The sequence below is a fragment of the Cheilinus undulatus genome, linkage group 24 (assembly GCF_018320785.1).
Source record: "Cheilinus undulatus linkage group 24, ASM1832078v1, whole genome shotgun sequence".
Lineage (NCBI taxonomy): Eukaryota > Metazoa > Chordata > Actinopteri > Labriformes > Labridae > Cheilinus > Cheilinus undulatus.
The window spans coordinates 6,791,903-6,817,064 of NC_054888.1; the positions used below are offsets into that span (position 1 = coordinate 6,791,903).

General features: G+C 39.4%; 1 protein-coding gene across 1 annotated transcript in view; it reads right to left on the minus strand.

Annotated features, from left to right (window-relative positions):
- The window catches only part of LOC121506430 (bile salt export pump-like), a 40,107-nt gene extending 22,526 nt beyond the window's left edge, over positions 1–17,581 (minus strand). The window contains exons 1-17 of the mRNA XM_041782241.1: positions 17,568–17,581; positions 17,456–17,466; positions 17,191–17,279; positions 17,027–17,045; positions 10,162–10,191; positions 10,023–10,074; positions 9,639–9,943; positions 9,407–9,494; positions 6,390–6,523; positions 6,134–6,305; positions 5,806–5,930; positions 5,548–5,722; positions 4,824–4,937; positions 4,595–4,705; positions 4,349–4,474; positions 2,512–2,715; positions 2,260–2,430 (exon numbers count right to left, since the gene is read on the minus strand). Coding sequence (XP_041638175.1) covers positions 2,260–2,430; positions 2,512–2,715; positions 4,349–4,474; positions 4,595–4,705; positions 4,824–4,937; positions 5,548–5,722; positions 5,806–5,930; positions 6,134–6,305; positions 6,390–6,523; positions 9,407–9,494; positions 9,639–9,943; positions 10,023–10,074; positions 10,162–10,191; positions 17,027–17,045; positions 17,191–17,269 — 1,905 coding nt within the window. The 5' untranslated portion in view covers positions 17,270–17,279; positions 17,456–17,466; positions 17,568–17,581. The remainder of the gene's footprint in view (positions 1–2,259; positions 2,431–2,511; positions 2,716–4,348; positions 4,475–4,594; positions 4,706–4,823; positions 4,938–5,547; positions 5,723–5,805; positions 5,931–6,133; positions 6,306–6,389; positions 6,524–9,406; positions 9,495–9,638; positions 9,944–10,022; positions 10,075–10,161; positions 10,192–17,026; positions 17,046–17,190; positions 17,280–17,455; positions 17,467–17,567) is intronic.
- Positions 17,582–25,162: the final 7,581 nt, after the last annotated feature.

Below are 25,162 nucleotides of genomic sequence, written 5' to 3' on the forward strand. Positions count from 1 at the left end.
GATTTAAAGAAAAAGCAATGTAAGGTTCCCTTCCAACACAAAAAAATGACAAAGCATCCTCCATGGTGCTTTTCCTGTGGACAAAACATGACAAAGTGCCCCAAAAGGTGCCCCGCCATTGGACATTACATAATAAAATGTCCTCTATATTTCCCTTCCAATGGACAGAATATGATGAAATGACCTCCCACAGCCCTTTCAATGGAAAAAACATGATAAAATACTCCCTAGAGACAAAACATGACAAAGTGCTGTCAAGGAATGCTCCTCCAGTGCAGAAGCATGTTGAAGTGCCTTTCTGGGTGCCCTTCCTGAGGGCAAACATTATAAATTGGCCTCAAGGATTCCCTTTAAGTGGACAAAACATGATGAAGTCCCCTCTAGAATACCCTTCCAAAGGACAAATTATGATAAAGTGCCCTCCGAGTGCCCCTTCAGAGTAGACGCATGTTAAAGTGCCCTCTAGGATACCCTTCAAGAGGACAAAACATGATAAAGTTACCCCCTAGGATAGCCTTTCAGAGGACAAAAAATGATAAAGTGTTCTGTAGGATAACCCCCCATTGGACAAAACGTGACAAAGTGCTCCCTAGGATTTCCTTCCAGAGGACAACAGAGTGCCCTCCAGTGGGCAAAACCTGAGGGAATGACTTCCCAGGGTGCCTTTTAGTGGACAAAACATACTAAAGTGCTCTCAAGGATATCCTCTCAGTTGACAAAACATAATAAAATGGCTTCCAGATTGCCCTTTCAGTTGAGAAAACATGATAAAGTGTCCCTCCAGTGCAGAAGCATATTAAAGTGCCTTGCCGGGTGCCCTTCCGGTGGACAAAAAATGACTAAGAGCCTTTCAGGATGCACTTTTCAGTTGTAAAAACATGATTAAGTGTCCTCTTGGTTGTTTCCACAGGACAAAACATGATAAAGTGCCATCTAGGATACCTATTTAGTGTAAAAAATATGATAAAGTGCCCTCTATTATTCCCTTTCAGTGGAGAGCATATGATAAGGTGCCCCCAGTTAATGGGTAGTGTGATAAAGAGCCAGTTAGTGTGCCTTTTCTGAGGTAAAAACATGATAAAGTGCCCTTTATGATATCTTTTCAGTGCACAGCATATGATCAAGTGCCCTCTAGGATAGCCTTTTAGTGGACAACACATGACATGATGCCCAGTGTTTCTTTTCAGTGGATAAAACATGATAAAATGGCTTATCCTTAAAGGGGATAAAGGTACTTTATTGCAAAAAGCATCATGTTCAAAACTTGCATTTTAACTTTTACTTGCATTTAAGCACAAGTATTACTTTCTAACTACATGCTGATTTTAATTTGAACTCATTTTAACAATACTTTTTGTTAAATATGTTTTGTTAAATGTTAGATAAAATGTTTGAATTTTCATAGAAAGCACCCTGTGAGCCCCCTTCACTGTATTGCAACCCCTGTGGGGTGGGGGTGGGGGTGGGGGTGGGGGGTCCTGACCCCCACTTTGGGAACATTATAAAGTGCCACCGAGGGTTCCCTCCCAGTTGACAAAGCATAACAAAGTGCCCTCCAGAGTGACCCTCCAGTGCAAAAGTATGATAAAGTGCCCTCCAGGTTGCCCTCTTATCGGACAAAATGTAAGAAAATGCCCCTCCTCACCCTGATTAAGCCCCTCAAACTTCTGTATATGCTGCATCACCAGTGACAGCTGCTTCAGTTTTGCAGTCATTCTCCAAACTGAAGCTGATGCCTGTCAAACATCCTAAATTCACCAACGGGGTTGGCAAATATTAGAACGCAGCAGGAAATATTGAGGACAGACTACCTCTGAAATCTTTCTGACTTGTCTGCACATGGAAAAAGGTCTTATTCTCCAGCATTATTAGTGCTGTTTACACCAATCAAAATCTACAACTAAGCCTTTTTTACCTGATCCATTTTAGCAGGAAACATGTAATTAAGTGGAATGATATAGTAATGTGATGCTAACCCTAAAAATAAGGATCATGGATCAAGGTCTGATACCAGATATTCTGCCCTCTTTTTGTCTGCTGTGTGTACTCCTCCCTGAGATTAGTGTGAGGTCATACTCTCTTAGGAAAAAGTTAAAAGGGGAAATTTCTGCAAAATGCTTTCTTCTTGTGCTGAATACCGCTTCAGGGGATTTTTCCTTTCAGCACTTTGCCTCCAGGCTACACAATTAAACCATAAGTGTTCAAAACCTGAGATGAAAAAAGAAGCTTATTCAGCACACACAGACCAGTCAGACTCACTTTATCGAGGGCTTCTTGTACTACAGCCTCACTCTCGTTGTCAAGGGCAGAGGTTGCCATGTCCAGCAGCAAGATGCGAGGATTCCTGACCAGGGCTCGAGCGATGGCGATACGCTGCTTCTGACCTCCGCTCATCTGACCTCCACCTTCCCCCACCAAGGTGTCGAATTTCTGCAGGGTTTAAAACATAAAAAGTTAGAGTTTTAGAGTCAAATGTGTGAACTCGTGTGTGAACCCCCTCTGTGACTCCACCTGTGGCAGATCCATGATGAAGTTGTAGGCGTTGGCCTCCTTCGCAGCAGAGATAATGTCCTCCATGGAGACGCCAGGTCGCCCGTAGCGAATATTCTCAGCGATGGTGGTGGCGAACAGCACCGGCTCCTGCTCCACGATGCCAGTCAGCGAGCGCAGCCATTGGATGTTCAGCCCTCTGATGTCATGACCGTCCAGGGTCACCTGAGATGGAGGGCACAGAGAGCAGCTCGAATTGATGGATGGTGCTATTAAAGTGCTCTCTTCTTTTCTGCAACAATGCTAGTTTCACATTGCAAGGCTGTTAGTCTGGTGCATAACCTTAAGAGACGATTTCCTTCTCTTGAAGCTGAAAGGACTGAGAAGTAAAGGTGTGCAAAGAGCTGTAATTCCAGTAAAAGAGAAAAATGAGGCTGTTAGGGCCCATTGTCTGAATAATGGAAAAGATTATCATGTGCTTTTATAACCCTTGGGGAATGGTTATTTTTAAAAAGACTTGACTAATGCTTGAAAGGAAGGAGGTGGCAGCTGCTGTGTCTTTGAAGAAGTCTAAGATCTCAGAGGTTAACGGGACGGGGATTACATCATCTGTAAGAGCCCAAACACCAAACAGTGCAAGGACCAAATGCAAGGACGTATGCAAAGTCCCTGCTATTATTATCCAAGACAAATTACCCCATGAGAATGATAAAAAGTAAATCTACAGTGCCTAAAAAAGTATGCACATGGATGTTTTTATAAATCAATCATGGTCATAAAATGATGGCTTAATATGAAACTGCATAAATATTCACCCTCTTTAAAGTCATTGAGCAATTCAACACAGGTGCAGCCAATTGGTGGTAGTAGTCTCACAATTATTTATTCGGAGCTAAGGTGGGCCTTGATCCTCTTAACAACAGCCACAGTATATCTACCTATCAGTTTATTTAACCATGCTAATTATGCTAATTTCAATCTGGAATAGATGAAGTTTCACATGGCGGAGAAGGCTCCACTCAGAAGATGCTTCTGCGGTTAGTCAAAAGCGGCATGCTTTGAATTTCTTGGGAGTGCATAACTCCCATATGGATCAATACATTTATGACAATGCGAACTGAATACAGTAAAATTAGTTCAAAAGCAATTAATCCATAGTAGCATGAATCTGAATATGACGGTGCGACAAGGTTGATGCTATAAAGGAGGAGGCTGGGGTGGAGGAGGTTAAGCTTTGCCAGCAGCAGCAGTTTGGTGCATCAGCATTGATGCAAGCAGGGATTAGTGAGAAGGATGTCATATTTAAATACACCACTGTGCAGAGAGAAAGAGCTGTGATTGGCCGAGAGAACTGGGGGGTGATCATTAGGATCAGCTGGCTGTCAGCTGATCACGACTGCCATGTCCCGCATGAACTAACGCTGAGCTTCATTTATAGAAAACTCTGCCTTAATCCTATAAAAAAGATGGAATATTAAAAATTCCAATCCACACAGTTTCTTAAATAATGTTATGAGTTATGAAGACCAAACGTGTATTTCTGCTGTCTAAATGGGCATTTTAAATTGGGGTCTAACAGTCCTTGGCCTTAAGACCAGCCCAAATTAAAGCTGGGGTTTCCACTTCTACACTGGCTTCATTTTTAACATTAGAGGTTGCAGCTTGACAGCAGCATAAGGCAGAGTTAGCAAATGTTGGTGTGGGTTCTCAAGCATCACATAATGTGCACAGAAAGTTTCATTAAACCTATCCTCGCATTGTCTTAAACACCAAAAATCAAGCCTCTTTTTGTTCAGTTTAACGCTGCACGCAGCTTCAACCCATCTATGAATTCAAGTGTCACAGCTCTCAGATTTACCATGCCTTCTTTGGGGTCATAAAAACGTTGAATGAGTTGAACTGCTGTACTCTTTCCAGCTCCACTTGGACCAACGAAGGCTGTTGTCTCGCCTGATTTCACAGCAACACTCAGTTGGTCCAAGATCTGAGAAGAAATCACAGAAATGCAATGGGGAAAGTGGTTCTTGAAGTTACTGAAAATCTATCCAGAAATCAAATTAAAACCAAAGTTATGTATGGCAATAAATCAAAAGTCCATTAGTACCTTGACTTCAGGTCTGGAGGGGTAGTAGAAGGTCACATTGTGGAACTCAATATCTCCTTTGACCCTGTCGAGTTTATATCCCGCCTCAGATAAACAATCAATCTCAGGCTCCTAATAGTGACACGTTTGAAAAATGAGACTTGTCAATAAGAGGTAATGGCTTCCTGTGAAGATACATGGCCTCGTAAGGTTCAGAATCTTGAAAAATTAGAGCATAAAGCATTCTCACTCTATCAATCGTCTCAAAGATGATGGTAGCAGCTCCTCTGCCTGCAGCGAACGCCTCCAGACATGGGGAAGCCTGGCCTAAATTCATAGCTGCTATCAGGACACCAAAGAAGACCTGGAAGGGAAAAGTCAGAATTTTACAGCTGTACAAACCTCTAAGGAAAACACTGTTACAAATAGATATGATGCACAAGCAAGGTAGATGTATGTTAAGGGTGAAAAACAGGGAATCATTTAAGACAGCAGTTCTTAACCTTTTCAGCCACCAAAATGAAGGTGCAGACCGGGGAACCCCAGCTGTACCTGGAGGTGGTTGAACACAACCATGCACATTCAAGAATAGTCATGAGCAGACAAGGCTGCCCATAAGGGGGGATAAAAGGGGGGAGCTCTCTGGGGACCAGCAAAACTGGGGGCCCATGTGAAAACCATGTGAACCTGTGATAACTATTTTATTTTTTTACTTGGAAAACAACAACTCATATCAAAGCAACAAATGTCTTTTTTTAAAATCAGTTGTGCCTTAACATATTGCCATCTTGCAAATATAAATCCATTTTCTCACAAACAGAAATAAAATTGGTTAAAAATAGCAAAAGATCTGGTTGAAAAGACGGTGAAATGGGATTTTTAACTGGCAGTTCAGATGGTGCTACTCTCAAAGAAGTGGTTGTCGTGAACCAAAAATGCACATTACAATATTGTCATTACAGTAGTTGTGATACCTGCAGTAGCGTCCCTGGTGTGTACTCCTCAGTGTCCACCACCAGACTGGAGCCGTACCAGAAGGCCAGACCATAGCATAGAAAGATAATCAGCCACATGTATCCGGTGAAAAAGCCCATGATCAGACCTTTCCTGATGCCCCAGCGCTGCGCTGAGACCAAATTCCTGTCATACCTGCCAAGGAGAGCGGTAACAAACCTTAGCCAATTGAAACACAACACTAAGACAATCTTGAGCTTTCATTCGGCCAGTTTTACCTGTCTACCTCTTTCAATTCTCCACCAAAAGCAGCCACAGTCCTGATGGAGGAGAGAACCTCGTCAGCTACAGCTCCGGCTTTGGCGTACGCCTGCAACTCCATCCCTGTTAGCTTGGCAACAAACTAAAGGAAGAGCAGAGAGATGCAAAGCTAAAAAGAGAAGGAATGGACATTCAACCTACAAGTTGAGACAGTTTAAGAGAGCTCAAGTCAGGCAAGTGGAGTCTGAACAGTCAACAAGTTTAAACTGCTTTCTAGTTAACAGGTCAGTCAATCAAAGCCAAGTCAAGAGTAGACAGTGCCATTGAGGAGAAGTTGTGTCTCACCAGAGCCATGAGACCAGCTCCAAGACCGATCAGCGGACTGGCCGCCACAATGACGAGCGTCAGCTTCCATCCTTTTACAAACCCGATGCAGAAGCCACACACAAAGGTGGTGAAACGCTGCAGGAAAATAGCAACCTGATCCGCAATGGCATCATTGATCTTGTTGATATCACTGTAATACAGAAGCAAACACTGTTAGACTGAAATAACCAAAATACTACAGCAGATAGACGTGATGTTAGCATGGTCCACTCACTCTGACATGCGAGTGTTGAGCTCTCCCACAGAGGTGCAGTCGAACCAGCCGATCTCCATCCTCATCACTTTACTGAAGTACATCCTCCTGATGAGCTGGATCTGTCTGGCAGCCGCTGTCACCCACAGGGAGATCTAGGAGGTTTAAACAGGAGGGTTGAAACAAATCAGCTCCTATGTAGACGCAATGTCAAGCTATTTTATAAATCCACAGAGGTCCAACTAAAGGCCGGCTCAGACTACATGAGTCTTTTTGGTTGTTCACGAGGCATCATATCAGACTATGCAACCAAAATCCTGTCCTGTCCTGGCTGACAGCCTGGCCACACTACAAGAGTGATCCTGACCGCTCGCCGTATGCTGACGTCACCACTGTCTCCGGCAGGTCAAAGTGCGTCAATCACTCTACAATCACTCTCTGTGATTGTAGAGGTCTTTAGCTCGTAAATCAGAAAATAAGAAACAATTATTGATTGAATTATGGATAACAGAGGAGGACAATATGGACTGGTTCTCCTTCAGGTAGAACTTAAGGTACACATGTGATAACTTCAATAAAATAAAATGAAATGAATACATTAGTTTTAGGGTATAAAAGAGGGTAAAAAGTGGTAATTCTTGTAAATGATGATGTAAAGCTAAGGAGCAAATGTTCTCCTGTTGTTAGATATCAGGATTCACATTGTTAATGTTAGGTCAGGGTCGAGAATTATGTCACACTACAAGACCATTTGTCATTCCCGATGCTCCAAATCGGGCCCGAGTTTTGACGACGAGCTGCAACGTCGCAGTCGGGCTAAAATCTGGCTGAATTCATGTAGTCTGAGCCGGCCTTAACTGGTGCTAGTAGTCTCACAATGAGTGAAAGTTGGAGTCACTTGAGTGCAATGAATGTGTCTCAAGTGGTTGTAGTATAAAGACACCTGTGGTTTATCAGTATTCTTGGCTACCATTACACCATGAAGACAAAAGAACACTCCAAGTAACTCAGAGAAAAGGTTATAGAAAAGTACAAGTCAGTGGGGGGGATACAAGGCACTGAGAATGTTCAGTTAAATCCATCATCAAGAAATGGAAGGAATATGGCACATGATCAGGCCGTCCTCACAAACTCAATGACTGTGTAAGAAGACTTTACTGGGGAGTGGCAAAACCACTTTTGAAGAAACCCTAAATTAAACCTGGGCTAGAGTTCACAAAAAGGCATCTGGGAGACTCACTGATCAAGTGAAAGAAAGTTCTTTGGTCTGATGAGACCAAAATGGGGCTTTTGGCCATCCAACAAGACACCAAGCCCTACCCATCACCACAAACACACCATCCCCACTATTAAGGACAATGGTGGCAGCATCATGCTGTGGAGATGCTTCTCAGCAGCCAGCCCTGGAAGGCTTGTAAAATAAATGCTTCAAAATATAGAACAATCTTGGTGGACAATCTTATTCAGTCTGTAAAGAGAACTGCACTTAAGGCCACCTTACATGTAACAACTTTTCGTGTGATTTCAAAGTCGCAGACAAAATTACAAAGTTGGAGTAAAATCCTAAGAGTCTTGCTAAAATTGCAGCGCGTTCCTGTGATCTTAGTGGTTAGTTGTAAGGTGGTCATAAGACTTGATTTTAGCAGTTTTAAGGTGGTCTTTCTTTAGTCTTGGCATTACGATAATATCAAACGTGTTTGATATTGTCACTTCATTCTAGGGACAGTACAGTAAAACCTCCATTGGTTAAGTAAAAGCTGGATCAGTTTGTTTCTGTGGTGAGACTACTTTCTTTTTAATACGGTACTTTTATTCTCAAGTGTTTCCAGGATAGTTCTTTGGTTGTTGCAGTGACATGCAAAGTTGCTTGAGATTTAAAAGCATTGGATAATAAGAGATATTAACTTATATGCAAATTTCCACCAGAAAGGAATCGTTTTCTAGTCTTGTAGTTAGTGACCCCAATCTTTGCAAAATGTTAGTCCGAGACCAAAAACTCAATGGCTTGCCAACAAATTATCTCTAGATGTGAGAGGGTCTCAGATTTCAGTCTTTGTAGTCTTGTAAGAGTTTTAGCAAAGTCCTCTGGTGTAGGGCTGGCCTTAGGAGAAGACTTATTTTCCAGCAAGACGATGACCTGAAGCATAAAGAGAAAGCTACACAAAAATAGTATAAAGACAAGATGAATGTTCTGGAGCGGCCCAGTCAAAGCCCATACCTACATCCCTGAGCAACCTGACAGAGCTTGAGCAGTTTTGCAAAGAAGAATAGGGTAAAATTTCAGTGTCCAGATGTGCAAGCTTGATTCAGACCTGATCACAGCCAATGTCTTTGACTTTAAAGAGTGTTTTTTTTTTTTTTTTTTTTTTGTCAAAAAAAGCCAAATTACATTGACTACGATAGCTTTATGAAATTTAAACTGAACTGTATATTGAAAACAACTATTTTGGCTTTCTATATCAGTGTGACACATTTTCCTTCAGTTCAAACAGGACAGGACTTTGGACATGGATCTTCTCTTTGAGTCCTTGGAGAATTAATCCAAAAATTTGTGTGACTTTTAAACTTGTTTTTTTCCTCCTCAAAAGCAGGGCATGACAGATAAGAGCTTGAGAGGCACTTGTCCTGGTAGAGGTTGCGGTACACCAAATTGAATGTCCCACTTATATCCAAACAGAATGTTTTTTTAACCCTTATCTACATTTAAGAGCACTACTACTATTCAGCAATTATTCCTGGTTAAGTGGATGATGCATTTCGGAAATAAAAGCCCTACACTTATTTTACAAATACATTAGAGGTTCTTCACAGAACAGGAAATGCCAGTTGCTTGCAGAAGACTTGATGCCATGCACCAGTTTTTCTGCAAAGCCTGTACAGAGAAAATCCACGCAGCAGCAGCAGGAGTCTTTCAAAGATGATAGGATCAAATTGCCTTATGCTAAGTGGCTTGGTTTTATGATGATGCAAGACTGACATGGACTGATCTAATTTTAGATGAATGGCTTTAAAAAGAAGGACAAAATTTAAAAACCCACCTGGAAGTACCCCAGTAAGAATACAGCTGCTCCAATTCCAACATAATAGAAGGCAAACAGGGTCATTTCATATTCAATGTCAAGAATCCTAAAAAACCCAAACATAGAGGATAAATCAGACAAAAGGACCAGAAAACCTAAAAAAACAGGGGCTTTAGTCATTTAAAATCACATCTTACACCATGCACTGTTGTAAGAAGCCCACCTTGTGAATTTTTAACCACTCACTTACCCACACGACCTGGGCTTCAGCGGTGTGAGCATCTCCCATGTTGCATTGTTTATGAGGCCCCAGCCTGACAAATTCTGTGAGTTCCCATCATACGCTGCCGTGTAGTTCCTCTTCCACTGGATCGTGTTGTTCACGCACTCTTTCCTGTCGTCACTTAGCTCGTTCAGTTCGATGTCATACTCGATGAAGGTGTCTGTGAGCAGGCCGAACACCAGCAGCATAAGGGGTTGGGCCGAGCCGTGCAGGATGGCGCAGATGCTGCCGAACACCATCATCATCACCTCGTTGCACGTGGCGAAACGGAACTGGGCAGACAGAAAAAACACATTTGTTAAAGGATATAAAAATACAGTGACTACTATGTAGTTTTAGGGGTTTTTGTACCAGTTGGAAGAAGCCGACTCTGATTGCCGGTTGCTCTGCATCTCCTTTCCCTCTGTTGGGAAAATAAGAAAAAATCCATCCGTAAACACAGGGTGAAAATTTAAAAGTATTTAAAGCATCTGTGTGAACTTCAACTCACTTTTCATCCTCCTTGGAAGCTGTCATCGTCCTGCATGAAAGGATGAAGAAAAACTGAGCTGGAAATCATAACCTTTCCCTGACCCTTACTAATAAGGCTACTAAATACATGCATAAGAAATGTATGAGGATGTAACGCATGAATGAGTGCAGCCTGGAACATAAATACCTAAATAATGTACACAGCTGACTACAGCTAAACAGAAACAACACAAACCCAGAAAGAACAACAAAACATATATGGACGGTTAAATATCCAAATAGAATACAGACAGCAGACCTTAACACAGACAAACTATACAACCATTGAAAGCAAACAAGGAAGAATGCCAGCAAACAATCCAAAAGAAGGGTGGATACCCACATAACAACACAACTTATGACATAAACAAGTAAACCCACAACAAAGGACAAGAGACAAAAACAGGATATGGACCCAAATGGAGACACAAAACTAAATACAGGATATAACCCCAAATGCAGACACACTACTAAATACAGGATATGGACCCAAATGCAGAAACACAACTTAATACAGGATATGGACCTAAATGCAGACACACAAATTAATACATGATATGGACTCAAATGCAAACACACTACTAAATACAAGATATGGACCTAAATGCAGACAAATAACTAAATACAGGATATGGACCCAAATGCAGACACACTACTAAAGACAAGATATGGACCCAAATGCAGACACACCACAACATACAGGATATGGACCCAAATGCAGACACACAACTTAATACAGGATTTGGACCCAAATGCAGACACACAACTAAATACAGGATATGGACCCATATGCAGAAACACAACTTAATACAGGATATGGACCCAAATGTAGACGCACAACTTAATAAAGGATATGGACCCGAATGCAGACACACTACTATATACAAGATATGGACCCAAATGCAGACAAATAACTAAATTCAGGATATGGACCCAAATGCAGACACACAAGTTAATACAGGATATAGGCCCAAATGCAGAAACACAAGTTGATACAGGATATTGACCCAAATGCAGACACACAACTAAATACAAGATATGGACCCAAATGCAGACACACTACTAAATACAGGATATGGACCTAAATGCAGACACACAAATTAATACATGATATGGACTCAAATGCAAACACACAACTAAATACAAGATATGGACCTAAATGCAGACAAATAACTAAATACAGGATATGGACCCAAATGCAGACACACTACTAAAGACAAGATATGGACCCAAATGCAGACACACCACAACATACAGGATATGGACCCAAATGCAGACACACAAATTAATACAGGATTTAGACCCAAATGCAGACACACAACTAAATACAGGATATGGACCCATATGCAGAAACACAACTTAATACAGGATATGGACCCAAATGTAGACGCACAACTTAATAAAGGATATGGACCCGAATGCAGACACACTACTATATACAAGATATGGACCCAAATGCAGACAAATAACTAAATTCAGGATATGGACCCAAATGCAGACACACAAGTTAATACAGGATATAGGCCCAAATGCACAAACACAAGTTGATACAGGATATTGACCGAAATGCAGACACACAACTAAATACAAGATATGGACCCAAATGCAGACACACTACTAAATACAGGATATGGATCCAAATGCAGACACACTACTAAATACAGGATATGGACCCAAATGCAGACAAACCACTAAATTCAGGATATGGACCCAAATGCAGACAAACCACTAAATTCAGGATATGGACCCAAATTCAGACACACTACTTAATACCGGATATAGACCAAAATGCAGACACACTACAAAATACAAGATATGGACCAAAATGCAGACACACTACTAAATACAGGATATGGATCCAAATGCAGACAAACCACTAAATTTAGGATATGGACCCAAATGCAGACACACCACTATATACAGGATATTGACCCAAATGCAGACACACAACTAAATACAAGATATGGACCCAAATGCAGACACACTACTAAATACAGGATATGGACCTAAATGCAGACACACAAATTAATACATGATATGGACTCAAATGCAAACACACAACTAAATACAAGATATGGACCTAAATGCAGACAAATAACTAAATACAGGATATGGACCCAAATGCACAAACACAAGTTGATACAGGATATTGACCGAAATGCAGACACACAACTAAATACAAGATATGGACCCAAATGCAGACACACTACTAAATACAGGATATGGATCCAAATGCAGACACACTACTAAATACAGGATATGGACCCAAATGCAGACAAACCACTAAATTCAGGATATGGACCCAAATGCAGACAAACCACTAAATTCAGGATATGGACCCAAATTCAGACACACTACTTAATACCGGATATAGACCAAAATGCAGACACACTACAAAATACAAGATATGGACCAAAATGCAGACACACTACTAAATACAGGATATGGATCCAAATGCAGACAAACCACTAAATTTAGGATATGGACCCAAATGCAGACACACCACTATATACAGGATATTGACCCAAATGCAGACACACAACTAAATACAAGATATGGACCCAAATGCAGACACACTACTAAATACAGGATATGGACCTAAATGCAGACACACAAATTAATACATGATATGGACTCAAATGCAAACACACAACTAAATACAAGATATGGACCTAAATGCAGACAAATAACTAAATACAGGATATGGACCCAAATGCAGACACACTACTAAAGACAAGATATGGACCCAAATGCAGACACACCACAACATACAGGATATGGACCCAAATGCAGACACACAAATTAATACAGGATTTAGACCCAAATGCAGACACACAACTAAATACAGGATATGGACCCATATGCAGAAACACAACTTAATACAGGATATGGACCCAAATGTAGACGCACAACTTAATAAAGGATATGGACCCGAATGCAGACACACTACTATATACAAGATATGGACCCAAATGCAGACAAATAACTAAATTCAGGATATGGACCCAAATGCAGACACACAAGTTAATACAGGATATAGGCCCAAATGCACAAACACAAGTTGATACAGGATATTGACACAAATGCAGACACACAACTAAATACAAGATATGGACCCAAATGCAGACACACTACTAAATACAGGATATGGATCCAAATGCAGACACACTACTAAATACAGGATATGGACCCAAATGCAGACAAACCACTAAATTCAGGATATGGACCCAAATGCAGACAAACCACTAAATTCAGGATATGGACCCAAATTCAGACACACTACTTAATACCGGATATAGACCAAAATGCAGACACACTACAAAATACAAGATATGGACCAAAATGCAGACACACTACTAAATACAGGATATGGATCCAAATGCAGACAAACCACTAAATTTAGGATATGGACCCAAATGCAGACACACCACTATATACAGGATATTGACCCAAATGCAGACACACAACTAAATACAAGATATGGACCCAAATGCAGACACACTACTAAATACAGGATATGGACCTAAATGCAGACACACAAATTAATACATGATATGGACTCAAATGCAAACACACAACTAAATACAAGATATGGACCTAAATGCAGACAAATAACTAAATACAGGATATGGACCCAAATGCAGACACACTACTAAAGACAAGATATGGACCCAAATGCAGACACACCACAACATTCAGGATATGGACCCAAATGCAGACACACAAATTAATACAGGATTTAGACCCAAATGCAGACACACAACTAAATACAGGATATGGACCCATATGCAGAAACACAACTTAATACAGGATATGGACCCAAATGTAGACGCACAACTTAATAAAGGATATGGACCCGAATGCAGACACACTACTATATACAAGATATGGATCCAAATGCAGACAAACCACTAAATTTAGGATATGGACCCAAATGCAGACACACTACTATATACAGGATATTGACCCAAATGCAGACACACAACTAAATACAAGATATGGACCCAAATGCAGACACACTACTAAATACAGGATATGGACCTAAATGCAGACACACAAATTAATACATGATATGGACTCAAATGCAAACACACAACTAAATACAAGATATGGACCCTAACGCAGACAAATAACTAAATACAGGCTATGGACCCAAATGCAGACACACTACTAAAGACAAGATATGGACCCAAATGCAGACACACCACAACATACAGGATATGGACCCAAATGCAGACACACAAATTAATACAGGATTTAGACCCAAATGCAGACACACAACTAAATACAGGATATGGACCCATATGCAGAAACACAACTTAATACAGGATATGGACCCAAATGTAGACGCACAACTTAATAAAGGATATGGACCCGAATGCAGACACACTACTATATACAAGATATGGACCCAAATGCAGACAAATAACTAAATTCAGGATATGGACCCAAATGCAGACACACAAGTTAATACAGGATATAGGCCCAAATGCACAAACACAAGTTGATACAGGATATTGACCCAAATGCAGACACACAACTAAATACAAGATATGGACCCAAATGCAGACACACTACTAAATACAGGATATGGATCCAAATGCAGACACACTACTAAATACAGGATATGGACCCAAATGCAGACACACAACTAAATACAAGATATGGACCCAAATGCAGACACACTACTAAATACAGGATATGGACCCAAATGCAGACAAACCACTAAATTCAGGATATGGACCCAAATGCAGATGCACAACTAAATACAGGATATGGACCCAAATGCAGACACACCACTAAATACAGGATATAGACTCTACTGCAGACACCCTACTAAACACAGAATATGGGCCCAAATGCAGACAAACCACTAAATTCAGGATATGGACCCAAATGCAGACACACAACTAATTACAGGATATGGGCCCAAATGCAGACTCACTTCTAAACACAGGATATGGACCCAAATGGAGACACACTACTAAATACAAGATATGGACCCAAATGTAGACACACAAATTAATACAGGATATAGACCCAAGTGCAGACACACCACTAAATACAGGATATGGACCCAAATGCAGACACACAACTTAATACAGGATATGGACCCAAATGCAGAAAAACAACTTAATACACAATATGGAACCAAATGTAGACGCACAACTTAACAAAGGATATGGACCAAAATGCAGACACACTACTATATACAAGATATGGACCCAAATGCAGACAAATAACTAAATACAGGATATGGACCCAAATGCAGACACACAACTTAATACAGGATATGGGCCCAAAAGCAGAAACACAAGTTGATACAGGATATGGACCAAAATGAAGACACACAACTTAATACAGGATATGGACCTAAATGCAGACACACTACTCAATACAAGATATGGACCTAAATGCAGACAAACTGCTAAATACAGGATATGGACCCAAATGCAGACAAACCAAATAATTCAAGATATGGACCCAAATGCAGAAACACAACTAAATACAGGATATGGACCCAAATGCAGACACACTACTAAATACAGGATATGGGCCCAAGTGCAGACAAACCACTAAATTCAGGATATGGACCCAAATGCAGATGCACAACTAAATACAGGATATGGACCCAAATGCAGACGCACTACTAAATACAGGATATGGACCCAAATGCAGACAAACCACTAAATTCAGGATATGGACCCAAATTCAGACACACTACTTAATACCGGATATAGACCAAAATGCAGACACACTACAAAATACAAGATATGGACCAAAATGCAGACACACTACTAAATACAGGATATGGATCCAAATGCAGACAAACCACTAAATTTAGGATATGGACCCAAATGCAGACACACCACTAAATACAGGATATGGACCCAAATGCAGAAAAACAAATTAATACAGGATATGGACCCAAATGCAGACAAATAACTAAATAAAGTGTATGGACCCAAATGCAGACAAACAAGTTAATACAGGATATGGACCCAAATGCAGACATACAACTAAATACAGGAAACAAAACCTGAATACAAGAGAGAAAACCCCATAACAGCATACAACTAAACAAAGACAACAAATCTATATACAAAGAAGTTTTAACAGGAGAAAGGACCTAGACGGTTAAGAACACTAAACACAGGCACAACAAGGTATAAAAACCAAACCAAAATACATACAGCAAACTATAAACAGTACAAGAAACAAAAAATAATGATGATTGCAGGGTACAGAATCCAAATCAGACACAGGACTGAAAACAAGATATGGACCCTAACGCAGACATCTTATGTTTGTCATCTTGCAGGGTTTTTTTTTTTTCAGTTTTACATCTTTTGTTTGGCAATCTGATGTTGCAGTGCCCTGACCTCCATGTCCCACCATGTCTAATTGTGCATTAACCTGCTACATGAACTCAAAGCGACTCTATTATCTCCAAGAGTAACTCCGAGAGCACTGATTTATACATTATAACATCATGACTAATGCATTAATCATACATTAGTCAACATGCTCACTGGAAGTGCTACCTCTGATTAAGCAGCGTTTCTAAAGATATGGACATAAGGCAGCGTACACACATACAAGAGCACATGGCTGAGGTTGTTGACCTTCGCAGAGATAATCTCTTTCTCGCAACTACAGTTCCTGTTAGAGGGGTGAAATACTGAAGCTGAGGTCCTTCTTTGAAGCCAAGCGCTATCTATTATGTTTACCCCTTATTTTGTTAAACTTTTAGTAACTCAAGCCAAAACTTAGGATGTAATAGTTTGAATTCAATCAGTTATTAATAGTAGTGTATGCAAAATGGGAAATAATTCTGTACTTACATATAGGAGCCAGCTGGTTCTGCAACACAAGAATAAAGTAGACATTAAGCTTTGTTATCCTAGCTGAATCAGAAAAGTGGCACAAAAATCTGCATACTTTATGACCTTTTTCTGCAGCGTCTCTGTGAAATAAAGCAGAAAATTCAACATTAAAAGTGCTGTACCTTCATCTGAAAACTCATAGCTTTGGTTTTCTTGTCCCAGCTTTTTAATGCTCTGCAACTTCACTGATCCACTCGGCATGTCGGCTCATCTGGGATAGGCAAAAACAAGTGCATTTAAGATGTCCAAAAGCAAAATAATTCGTTTGCAACTGTCATGTCAAAATTTAAACCCCATTAGAGAGGGGAATTATTATTTTTAGCAGTCTGGAAATTTAAAAAAAGCGTCTGATTTTGACAGCCCATTATGCTTAAAAACAACACTTACCAACTTGTCTCCTTTTAGACAAAAAAATGGCTTGTTATTCCTGACTGAACCAAATCATGAGTGTTTAAAAAAGGAGTGAATTGAATAAGCAGAGCAGACGAGAAACAGAGACTTAAGTCCAGTGTCTTGACACGCAGTTGTAGTGTCTGCAGCTCGTCGCTCAGGTGTGCGGCTACACACTGTGTACCTCTGAGAGATTCACGTGCTCTTATTGAACAGAATTTGGCGTGGTTGGAACTTGGGGTCAGAGTGTTTTGTTTTAAGGGTAAGTGTCCTGTCGGTTTATGCTGCAGAGGAGGGCAGTGACCTCGGCGGGCAAACATTTCGCTTGTAGAGGCCCTGCAATGTTTCTGAACGTGACTGTAGTGTTCACAAAGAAGGTAGATGAGTGTTATGTAACATGTTAGGAATTATTATAGTCTATTGTTTTTGAAAAGTTAATGAAAGCCTGGTTAGACCCAAACATGAAGGAGCTACATCTATAAATGGAGGGGATGACAGGAATGCTTCATTATAAACTTGAGGAAAACTCCTGCAACAGCAATGCTGGACTGGCTGCATGGCAGCTGTGTAACAGATGCCTTATGGCTCGATTTTCGTTTTGGCGTGCATGTTAACAAGTCTCCATTAGAGCTATATCTCCTGTGCCAAGAATCTAGAGTAAAGAAGGCTTGCTTGTTTTTGCCGTAAGCCCTCACCAAATCAGGAAAATGCTTACTTGAGAGTGAATCGTCATCTTTAGGGAGACCCATTGAGGTAAAACTTACAAAGAAAGGCAGGGTTGTGACAGCAGGGGACACACACCCAGGATATGTCCACAGGATTAGAATAACCTGTGGACATCTGATAATTTGTGAATTGTCCCGTGACGCCAGTTTGGTGTGGTGCATTTGCACTCTAATGCAATGTCATTCATGTCAAAGCCTGCAGGTGATGCTGTCTTCATGTGTCCTTACATACTGTAACAATAGTTTACAATAGGCAGCATGTACTGGGTGTTTTTTTGCTGTATTTCATTCAGGAACACTCTTGACACTATTTTAACCCAAAATGGATACAGTTTTACTTGGCAGAGAAGGCCCTGCTCAAAAGATGCTCCCTATCCCCATATGGATAGATACATTTGGCAATGCATGAAGCTTTATGCTATAAAGGAGGAGGCTGGGGTGGAGGAGGTTAAGCTTTGCCAGCAGCAGTGTGGTGTATCAGAATTATTGCAAGAGTAGGGATTAGTGAGAAGTTCCTCTATTATATTTTCAATCAGAAAAGAAGCAGAAAAAGCCACACAGACCATTAAAAACATAATTATCACCAAATTACAGAGAGATGTCAATTCGTACGGGATTCGTATTACCTGTGGACCTCTGTGTGCAGAAATATGGTCTGTGATTTGCCTTGGAATTTTTTACTGTGCAAATTACAGACATGGTTGATTTGCACGGGATTAATAACACGGATGTCCTGCGCAATTATTTAAAACTACAAAAGGTACCTAGGTAACACTAATCCTGTGCGAATATGGCGTAGCACTCAAGGTCTGCACACTGGGTCCGATTATTTCGTCCAAATTTTTCACGTGTTAATAAAAAAGAATATCGAGCTCATGTTGTTATAATCATGTTTGCACACTGACGCCAAAATTTTCAGCCATCATTTTTTTTTCGAAACAGGTTCAATTTTATGTGAAATTTCACATCATTTCAAGTCATTTAAATTGGTGAGTGATGATTCAAAACAGTGCCCGCTGCTTCCTCCTCGCTTGCTCACCCCCACTGGACCCCTCCTTCCTCTCCCTCTTCCTCTCTCTCGACCTGAAACCTCACTTTAAACACCAAAGTTTTCTCATTTATGATGTGGATATAAACCATGGAAATGTAACAAATAAAGGCAGAAGTTTATAGCCTACTCACAACTCATAACAGAGACAGAATTAAAACGTTGCTCTCCATCTTTCTAACATGGCTCAGGGCTATGACCCATGAATGGGTGCTGAATGAAGCTCTCTGCCAGGATGGATCCAGCGGGGTTTTAAAGGAGTGACGGGGTTACAGGCTTGCAGTGCGAAACAATTTGCCACATTCTACGAATTTTCGCAGTGAAAGCAAATAAAAACGCATCAGACCAGGTGTGCAAGGTCCAAGTGTGTGATGTTTTTTCAGATTAATGAAAGTCACTGCAGAGGAGAGGTAAGAAAACAGAGATCTTTTGACATGGCAAGCTCTTAAAAGCTCATAGCAGAGATAATGACTGAATCTTTACAGACTCTGCGGCTTATTTTTAGTCATTTAGCTCAGATGTGGTCTTCAAGCACTCCTGAATTTCTCAGTTATGCACGGCTGTAAATTAATTCGATCATACTTCATGTCCTCATTGCACACCCCCGCTTGTGTACATGCATAAGCATCCATACTGCCAAAGCCCACCTCTTCAATCCATGTCAGGGCCAAGAAATTGTACCGTCCTTGGAACAGAGCACAGAGCACTTACACTTGCCAAGCAGACTGGACTTCAGGTAATGATAATTTTTCAGAAAGTTTTAACTATGAATTATTGGGAACAAGAAGAGACTGAGTGTATCAAAACAGGCACTGCTATTGTTTAGTTTTTACTACTATAATAACTACCTTAAAAAAAATCTGGCGTCATGATAAATGCAGCGTAGGAACAAAAATGACTCAAAACTGCATTAGATTTTAAAATCAAGCTTGCCATTCAAACACTATTTAAAGTACAGACTTAAAGCTGCATCCACCAGTGTTAACAAGCTTAATTTGACGTCTTTGTTAAATAATTTAGAGGGATTAGTAGGATTTAGAAGAAGTTTTATTTTGAACCTCAGAGTACAGTGGCTCTGCTCCCCACAGATCCATTTAGCTAATCTGAGCTCCTGGTGACCAATTTTTATCCTGTTATATTTTTCACAAAAAATCTATACCTAACCTAGCTTAGCTTAACTTCTGTTGGCAGGTAAATATCCCTCTCTCAGGAATTTGCTATATTTCACTTAATCTGACACCTACCTGCAGCAGTGGGTAAGGCATTAAAAATATCAGGATAGAAAGATTTAGTCTTGTCACTGATGGTCTCATTTGCTTCTGCAGGTCATACAGAGACGTGAATGTTAATATTAATGTCTTAAATAACAATTTAAAAATATTAATCCATTAGAAAGGAAACCTCCAGATCCAAACATGGCACTATTATAGGGATGAAAATGCTAGTTAACAGTGTTAAAAAGCTTCATAAAATTCCCATAGCATTTATACCTGAATATAGGCAAGAATTATCTAGGCTAAATCTAACTGTACTGGGATTGTAGGCTAAATTTATTAAATTTGTATTATTCTGGAATGTATCTGAGCATAAAAATGTCGACCTTTAAAGGCTTATAAGCACTTCCTCTCAGTATTTTGTAGGCTAAAGCATTAGCCTGAGCTAGTGAATCAAGCGGATCTTGCTAATAAGCTATAAACAGCGCAAACAAAACAATTCTTACAGTTTACTCTGACTCGCAAAAACATTTTTGTCAAAGGGCTAAAAGAATATGCACACTACTACATATTCATCAAAGGCTTTGTTGTGTATTTGTTTTGTGCAAAGCTAAATGTGTGATTTTTTTTAAACCCATTGTTAGCTAGCTAGCTAGCTACTCCTCCTTTGGGCTCGTTAGCTAACCGTTAAAAATGCCGTCCAAGTCTTTTAACAAACAAACCAGTTATAGGAATGCTCAAAAGGGGTTAATTTTCTCTTGAAAACCTAATTACAGATACATTAAATTCATTAAGAAAAGATATAAGCCTGTTAAAGGTTTCTCTGTGAGTGAAATTGTCTAAAGTCAGAAATGTACAGAAAAAGGCTAGAGACTCAATGTTAGCATATAATGCTAGCGGTAGCAGTCTGTCTGAAGAAGATATCCATAAAAATAGCACGGTTTCCTTCTTCTCGGTTAAAGGTTAACATTTTAACTATTTAAATAAATAATTTCTTTAATTTAAAACACTCAGGAGTTACAGCCTTACCTCTCCTGTTTAGACAGTAGCAAACTGTCGCTAACGTTAGCAAACACTACCTAGTATTTGTATGAAAAACGACACAATTTGCCAACCTAACTCTTTAACAGTCTTCCTCCTGTTAGATCATGTTTGCCCATTAAATAGCATCCCAAGATAGCCATTAAAATGTCAAAGCACTTTCAAGCTAGTTTGGTATTCCAGTGAACTTGGACAAGGGAAGTGTGTTGACACTCAAAACAATGTCCAAGAGGTTAATGCCCTCCTTTAGCTCGACTTCCTGGTCAGCTCAGTGTTACACAGACATCTGTTGTATTATTTCTCCTTCAGTCTAGGATGTATTCAGTTTATTTATTTTACAGCCAGTTTCTATCACAAGCACACAAAATGGGCTAACCTGAGGGTTTATTGGTACTTCCTTGCAAAAGCAATCATAAATCGACATGTTTGTAGAATTAAATTGACCTTAAGTGACATTTTGTTCATTTCTTTGCAGAAAGAAGATTAAAATTCAAATATAGAACACGTCCTAACAGCTTTTATTCAGGCAGCTGGGAAAGCAAAAATATGAGTCTCCCTGCTCATTGAGGAGACAAATTTTAATTTAAGGGTTACCAAAGGAGAGTTATGACACCTCTGAATATAAATTCAAACAGATGATGTTCAAATACTTTTGAAGGTTTGTTTAAATATATTTAATTGGCCTGAATTCTACACATTTAAAGCTTCTGCAAAGAACTTTCTTACTGTGATAACTCTGGCGCCCCCTGCTGACAAAGTGGTACACCTAAATGCTCATCTTGTCCTGTAAATGTATTTAAGTGCTATTCAGCAACGCCAAAGATCTAGTGGAGGGGCTGGCCTGTCCACAATCCCCCCAAGAATCAGAAAAATCCATTCCCTCCACCCCCTCTTTCTCCACCTTTCAGAAAATGTGAAACAAGGCGTTCTCAGATTTTCCCCTCGTGATGTCATGTGGGGAGTAAGCCCCGCCCTCAGGTTTAGTTGGCCCTCCCTGCTTGGAAGAAAGTTCTGCCCTCCTCCACATCAATTAAGCCACGTCCTTTACCTGTAAGGGGTGTAGCTGGGGGCAGAGTCAGACTGCTCTGTAACATTTAAAGCGACAGACACAGAAACAGCTCGTTCTCAGCAAGCCTGAAACAGAGGGTTTTTAGACGGACAAAAATCCAATACTGGAGGTTTTTTTTCAGAAACAAACTTCACAGGCATGTTTTGGGGACCTCCGAGACCAATATAAACTTGTCTTAAAGGGGTAAAATATGTGACCTTTAAACATGAGTGGGGGCAGAGGGGGCTGAGAAAAAAGATTGGGAACCACTGGCCTTATGGGGTTAAAAACATAAAGAGGACCTGCTACTTTAAAAGAAAAAAAGTAAATATTTTTTGGATTTTTTTTTTTTTTTTTAAATTATGCAGTCATATATATATATATATAAACAATGACAGAATTTTAGAGCTTAAAAAGTTGTAAAAATATGAGAAAAAAATCAAAATTTCCAAGTATAATAAGTCCTCAATTTTGTTTTCATATTTTTTATATTTTTTTAAAATCATGGGACACAGATGGCCAAGCCGTTTGGTTGCGCCACATGAACGTGGGCGGCCTGGGTTCGATTCAAACTTGATCAACTTTCCTCCTCTGATTAAAGGCATAAAAAGCCCCCAAAAATATCTTTAATACATGAATAAATTAATAAATAAATATTTACAGCAGTTTAAAGTCAAAAATTTACAAGACACCAAACTGAAGACAGACTTTTTGACTTTATAATCTCTAATAGTTGTATATTTACAACCTTTAAAGTCAAAAATTCATATTTTTCCTTTTAAATTAACAAGTTTTTACATTTTAGTTAGTTTATTCTTTCGGCAAACACAAGTCTATGTAGACCTAGCATGATGGGATTTTCCAGATAAAAACAATTAAAATTGATGTTAATTTTTCCAAGTGGGTCCTGGGGGGCTTAGCCTTTCTCAGATATGAGTATGGGGGCCCTAAGGGATAAAAGTTGTCAATATTTCAATTACTATAAATCTTTCCTACACAGTCTCACACAAATTGCTTTATTTCCATCCATAAATTTGACCCTGAAGTTATGTAAGAGAAAACTGACACATTTAACACGTATTGTCATATGACTTATTTGGCTGGCACCATTTTATATAAAAACAGTCGACTGCTTGCTGGTATAATGAACCACAGGTCATTCACCGCTGCATTCAAATGCAGTCTGGAATTCACAACAAGGACGATTACGGCTATACGAGGTCAGCAAAATCTTGATCCATTGTAAATTTAAGCTGTGATGACTGTGATATTCTAGTTTCTACCTGAATCAAGGTTATTATAGTTAACTAAAACTAACTAAATAACTAAAACTAAAATTCAAAAATCATTTTAGTAACTGAAACTAAATAAAAACTAAGCTTTACCAAAAAAACAAAAACTAACTGAACTGTATCAGTGCGCTTACAAAACTAACGGAAATGAAATAAAAATTTGAGACAAAATATCCTTAGTTTTAGTCTTTGACACAACCATACTGACTGGCACCTACACACAAGTCTGGGGAGTGTAAAATTGCCTGATCTGATGGGTTGACTTCACATAGTGATAGTTTTATATCTGGAGTTATATTCAAACATCACCATTAATAAGTAAAATGATAAGTGAAGAGAAGCCTATTTTAATATGTTTTAAAAATGTATGACGCTCACTCAGCCTTGATATCCAGCTGTAAAAAACTAAAACTAACACTAGAACTAATAAAAACTAAACTAAAATGAAGCATTTTTGCAAAATAAAAACTAAACTGAACTAACAAACCAGCAGTCAAAACTAATAAAAATTAAACTGAAATAGAACACAGAAAGTGAAAACAAAATAGAAATCAAAACTAATGAAAAATCCCAAAATATTATAACCTTGACCTGAATAACAACCACTCTTATCAATGCAACAAATTACTCCTTTATTTTTTCATGCCATAGTTTCATGCCTTCTTCAAATACCAACCCCTGTTCTTAAAACAGAATAGAAATTGGTTAAAGGTGGCAAAAATGTGTATGCAGGAGCAAAAATGCCAGAAAACGTGGTGAAAAGCAGTTAAAAAGCATAAAAAAATGGATTTGTAGTGACGTGGTGGGTAAAAAGTGATGAAAAGGGGCTAAAATCTGGCATGAGTGGGTAAAAAAGAGGCAAATGGGGTAAAAAGTGCACAAAAGAGATGAGAAACGGCAAAAAAAGTTGCAAAATGGGCTGAAAAAGTGGATAAAAGAGGTTTAAATGTGGCACAACTTGATATCTTCAACATTAGATCCAAATTTAACACACTTTTTTAAATCTTTATCTTTAAACCACCACCAAATGTAGGAGAAGGATTACCTTTCCAGGTGTACAACTATAATAAGATTAGAAAAAAATGTGAATAAAGTGGCTTTTTATTGCTTTGACTGGCTTAAAGTGAATGTTGCTGTAATAGTTTGAAAAAACATATACTATAGATAAAGACTGGTACTTATAACTGTGCATAAATGCTGAGTAAAGTCATTATATGTCAAATAAAGCTTAAAAATCTCACATTTCTGTGTTCCTGGTGTGGCAGCTCTGTGTGAGGATGCTGTTCTTGAAGGCCTCACAGAAGCGGTAGGAAATAAATACCTACAAGCCTCTGCT